General features: G+C 35.7%; 2 protein-coding genes across 2 annotated transcripts in view; one reads left to right on the top strand and one right to left on the bottom strand.

Annotated features, from left to right (window-relative positions):
• On the bottom strand, positions 895-1,826 carry LOC107640992. The gene is made up of 2 exons (XM_016344499.1): positions 1,734-1,826; positions 895-1,671 (listed from the first exon to the last, which is right to left on the bottom strand). The coding sequence occupies exons 1-2, from the start codon at positions 1,824-1,826 to the stop codon at positions 895-897; spliced, it is 870 nt and encodes a 289-aa protein (XP_016199985.1).
• The window catches only part of LOC107643968 (cytochrome P450 82A3), a 4,405-nt gene continuing 3,006 nt past the window's right edge, over positions 3,444-4,842 (top strand). Inside the window, exon 1 of the mRNA XM_016347728.2 lies at positions 3,444-4,489. Within this exon, the coding sequence (XP_016203214.1) occupies positions 3,515-4,489 (975 nt within the window). The 5' untranslated portion in view covers positions 3,444-3,514. The remainder of the gene's footprint in view (positions 4,490-4,842) is intronic.

Below are 4,842 nucleotides of genomic sequence, written 5' to 3'. Positions count from 1 at the left end.
TCTGGCTAGACCACGTTGATAAAAATATTGGTTTCGAGGAGGTCCTCGATGTCTCCACTGTGGGTTTCTTCGATATTGTGCATCTCGATTCTGGAATTCTTGATAATTCCGAATCTATTGAACTCCAATAGCCTAGAAATGACTCATTAGTGCAACAGCATTCTGCTGAGGAGCCCTTGAACTTTCTCATTCCACTCGTCTAACAGGTTGCCTTTGACGAGCCTGCACCTCCCTATGAGCCAACTCCTACTTCATCCTTTCTTTTTCAAAAATCGCTGCAGCCTTCGCATCAAACACAGCATTGCATCGAGGACACAGAGATACATCTCGATCTTTGATCTTTTGCTGCACTAAGAAATCTAGTAAACCATCCCCTGTTCGAGGATACACTGATCGAACTTGTGACTCGAAATCACCTAGAGCCACATCAAAATCATAAGACATTCCAACCATATTTACTCCAAAATATGGTTCAGCAAAACTAGCTTCAGCATCGAAAGGATTAACATCAACCTTCATTTCCTCTTTCCCATCATCGAACTTCAAACGCCATTCCATTATAGCCTCTTGAATTAAGTCCTTGAAATGAACACAACTATTAGTCGAATGACTGGTTGTTTGGTGAAATTTACAATAAGGTTTCTCTTTTAAATCTTTCACCGAAAGTAAAGTTCTACCCTCAGGCAGAATTAATTGTTTATCTTTAAGCAATACATCAAAAATTTGATCAGATTTTGATATATCAAAACTATATTTCTTCCTACTCTTTAGTTTTTGATCATTCGACTTTTCATTACTAGGGAGTTTTTGGAGTAAGGAGCAAACATATGGAGAACCTTTCTTAAGTTCAGCCAAATCAACCTCTGCTTCGAGATCGAATTCCTCCTCTGAGAACTACATGGTCACATAAGCAACCTTCTCCTTTCGAGTAAAAGGTTTACTCTTTAACTTTTGTTCATTCCTATATTTCTCCTTTTCTTTCTTCATCAATTCAACCTGACGAACCCTTTTAGCCAGATGAGCTAAGTTAGAGATATGCACATTAAGCAGTTTTCGACGCATATAAAATCCTAACCCCATAACTACTATTTTCACAATTTCACTCTCAGGTAATGACACGTAGCACCTACTTCTAGCATTTTTGAAACGTATCATATAGTCATCAATGGTTTCACCATCTTCTCGTTTCAAAACAACTAGGTCAGTAACTGCTACATTCAATTTTTCTCGATAAAATTGAGCATGAAAAGCAGTTTCCAACTGATTCCATGTTATTATCGAATTTGGCCTGAGATTCAAAAACCATGTAAACACATTCTTCGTTAACGAAGAAGGAAAAAACTTCATTTTCAAATTCTCATCGTTGGCTAAATTTCCAATCGCGACCAAATATCGAGCGACATGTTCAGTGGTTGATTCTCCAACTTCCCTTGCAAATTTTGTGATTATCTTTGGATTTTTCACCCCTCTTGGCACTTCAGCCATTTGAACTACTTGAGGAAAAGCAGACACAAAATGGGGTTGATTCATAAAACCAACATTCAAACCAACTCGATTGAACACTTCTTCCACAATTCTCGTGACTTGATAACGTTCACCACCATGATTAGCACGTAACCTGGCTAGAACATCATCTGCATTTTGACCACGAAAATTATTTGAGGATTCTCTCTGTTTAAAACATTGTTTTCATTTTGAAATATATTCTAGAATCCTTCATTGTTTCCCCTGGCCTCATGCCTTTCTTCTTCATCATAATCAACAATTCGAACAATCCGTTCGACTTGCCTCGCAAGACGTTCAAATTTTGATTCGTGATCAGCCATCATATGATTTAAAATTATGGTCATTTGTTAAGTCAACAAGTTGACTAAATTATGATGACTTTCCTCTATATGTTATCGAAATACCGCCATGGAATTGGAGGCATTTGATGTAGAGCCCACATTATAATCACGTGAATACTCAGAATACTGTTGTGGGTTTTGAGAATTATTTCCTCCTTTACACTCCCAAGACAAACAGAAGGAGCAAAACTATTCACCGGTGGAGTATAACTGGGAGGAAGACCATAAGGAGGCCAAGCAGTAGTTATTGGAGGCTGGATTGGTGGTAAGGTACCACGTGGATGAATATTATGTCCAGCATTTCTATTTTGTACACTAGTAACCACTATACTTTAACTTAAAATCACACCTTCCGAACGTGAAGTAACGTTCAAAGATTGCACAGTTACTAGTATGCTATCATTGGTGAACAAACCACCATTCACATTTGACGCTTCATCAGCCATGTGAATAATCTTTCCACTTCTTAATTGCATACACTAATTGACACCATGGAATAAATCTTTCGACACACTTTAGTTTAAAACTGTCCCACCGGACGTGCCAATTTGTTTTATCGATTTTTTGCAAATCGATGGTGGTTCGATATCTAATGGTTTGGGAGTGAAACCTACTCCTCTTTTGTAGGTACCAATTCTATAAGTGCATCAAAATTTCTCCAATTAGACGAGTATTGACATGGAAAATATGTTTGAAAAATGCCAGAAAGATAAAAGAAGGGTAAAAAGAAAGATTCGAAAAAGTAAATTGACTGGAATTGAAATGGTTTGCATTGAATTTAAACAAAGCAGTAAAATGCCTTCGACTTAATCAAAGGACTTTTGACATAGAAATTAAAGATGCTGAAATGTGAATTGGACAAAGAAATTAAACATTGCTTGAAAGATAAATTGGACAACAAAAGTAAAGTTTTACAGAAAATGTAAATGAAAATTTAAAGGCAATGAAAAGAACCCTACAGAAATCGAACTCGAATGCAGACTCAAAAATTCGCTGGGAATATGAGTGTGCTTGAGTGTATTTCTGAAGAAAAGTTTCAACCCTTATTTTCTAAATCTTACTAATATTTATAACACAAATCTGTAACCGATCCTTAATTGCACAATGCTGTCTTGTATGCGCATTATATTCTTTGATAACCGTTCCCGCTCTTTTGCTAATGAATGTTACCAATAAATTCCCAATTCAGAGAAAAGCCCTCAACTTCCTTCTCAATGTAACCGCTCGATTCTCTATTTCAAAAATGCCATTTGATCCTCTATTCGAATTCTTTCTCTGATTCACTAAAGTGTCAAAACACGTTAGATAACTTCCATTTAATATTGGTACGTATGTCTTTTCGATTTCTGCTCCTTTCTTAACATCTCTCCAATCTTTTGAATTAGCTTATCCTTTCGAAAATATTTCTCGACCAACAATAATAATTAATTTTAATAATTATTTTTAATATATAAATAATAGTTTTATTAAGTTAAATATTAGTATATAATATATTAAATATAAAATATATATATCAAAAATAAATTAATATTGATTTGATAATTAATTTTTAATAAACACATTTTTTATTAACAATATGTCCAAATTAAAGAAACGAGAAATAGCTATAAGGCCAATCAATTAAGTAGTGATTAACTTAATTATCTTTGAAACAGCAAGCACAAAAAATGGATTCGGTCCTGACTTACCTAAACACAACCACTAGCATTGGAATCCTTTCTCTTGTTATCACCATCTTAATCTATTTACTTTTGGTTCGTCCCTTCCAAGTTGGTGATAATAATGATAATAATAAGCATAAAGAACCTCCTATGGTGTCTGGTGCATGGCCAATAATCGGTCACCTTCCACTCTTGCATGGTGCAAAGCCACTCCACATAACTTTAGGTTCCATGGCCGACAAATATGGACCCCTTTTCACCATTAAAATCGGATCCAGAAGAGTTGTAGTACTAAGCAACTCAGAGATGGCCAAAGAATGCTTCACAAAAAACGACGTCGTTTCTTCCTCTCGTCCTATCCTTGTTTCATCTGAGAATCTCGGATACAAACGAGCTATGTTTGCTTTCGCGCCATACGGTTCATACTGGCGCGAACTGCGAAAGATTGTTACGTTAGAACTTCTCTCGAATCGCCGCATAGAGCTACTAAGTCACGTTCGTGTCTCCGAAGTTCAAGCTTCAACGAAAGAACTCCTTAATATTTGGTCCACTCAGAAGAATGAATCTGGATACGTGTTAGTGGACATAAAGAAATGGTTTGCGGAATTGACATTCAACATAGTTCTAAGAATGATTGCTGGGAAGAGATTCTTTGGGGCCATGAATTCGGAGAGTGAGGATAAGGCGAATGAGTGTTTGAAAAGTTTAAGGGAATCGTTGCGTCTTTTAGGATTGTTCACTGTGGGAGATGCTATTCCTTCTCTAAGATGGTTGGATTTGGGGGGTCATGAGAAGGCCATGAAGAAAACTTATATGGAATTGGACAGGTTTATGATTGAATGGTTGGATGAACATCGCCAGAAAAAGATGAATTCGGATGCAAGCAATGAACGAGACTTCATTGATGTTATGATTTCGGTGCTTTCTGATGCAAAGATTCATGCGTTTGATGCTGATACCGTAACCAAAGCCACAACGTTGGTATGTATAAAATAATGTTTAGTTTCTAGAGAAAATTTATTTTAGGGCTGCGGTTTGGAAAAATATTTTTTTAGTTATTAATATTAAGCTTAAGGTATGTTTGATCGGAAGTAAAAATCGATATATTACTTTATCCAAATGAGTTTTATGTGTAAGGGATCGGAGTGAAGGTACTAGATAGTAGTGGAGCACAAATCCAATGATATATAATAATGGATTTCGAACTCATAATAGACCACATAATAACATGAGTATTTGGATATCAGTGCAACTAGGGAGTTTATTTTTTTGGTTCAATATTAGTTAACTTTTATTAATTTTAAATTTTAAATTTTAAATTTGATATCCTTATT

The sequence above is a fragment of the Arachis ipaensis genome, chromosome B05 (assembly GCF_000816755.2).
Source record: "Arachis ipaensis cultivar K30076 chromosome B05, Araip1.1, whole genome shotgun sequence".
Classification (NCBI taxonomy): Eukaryota; Viridiplantae; Streptophyta; class Magnoliopsida; order Fabales; family Fabaceae; genus Arachis; species Arachis ipaensis.
Note: the sequence above shows the minus strand (reverse complement) of the source record. Positions and strands in the feature narration are given on the sequence as shown.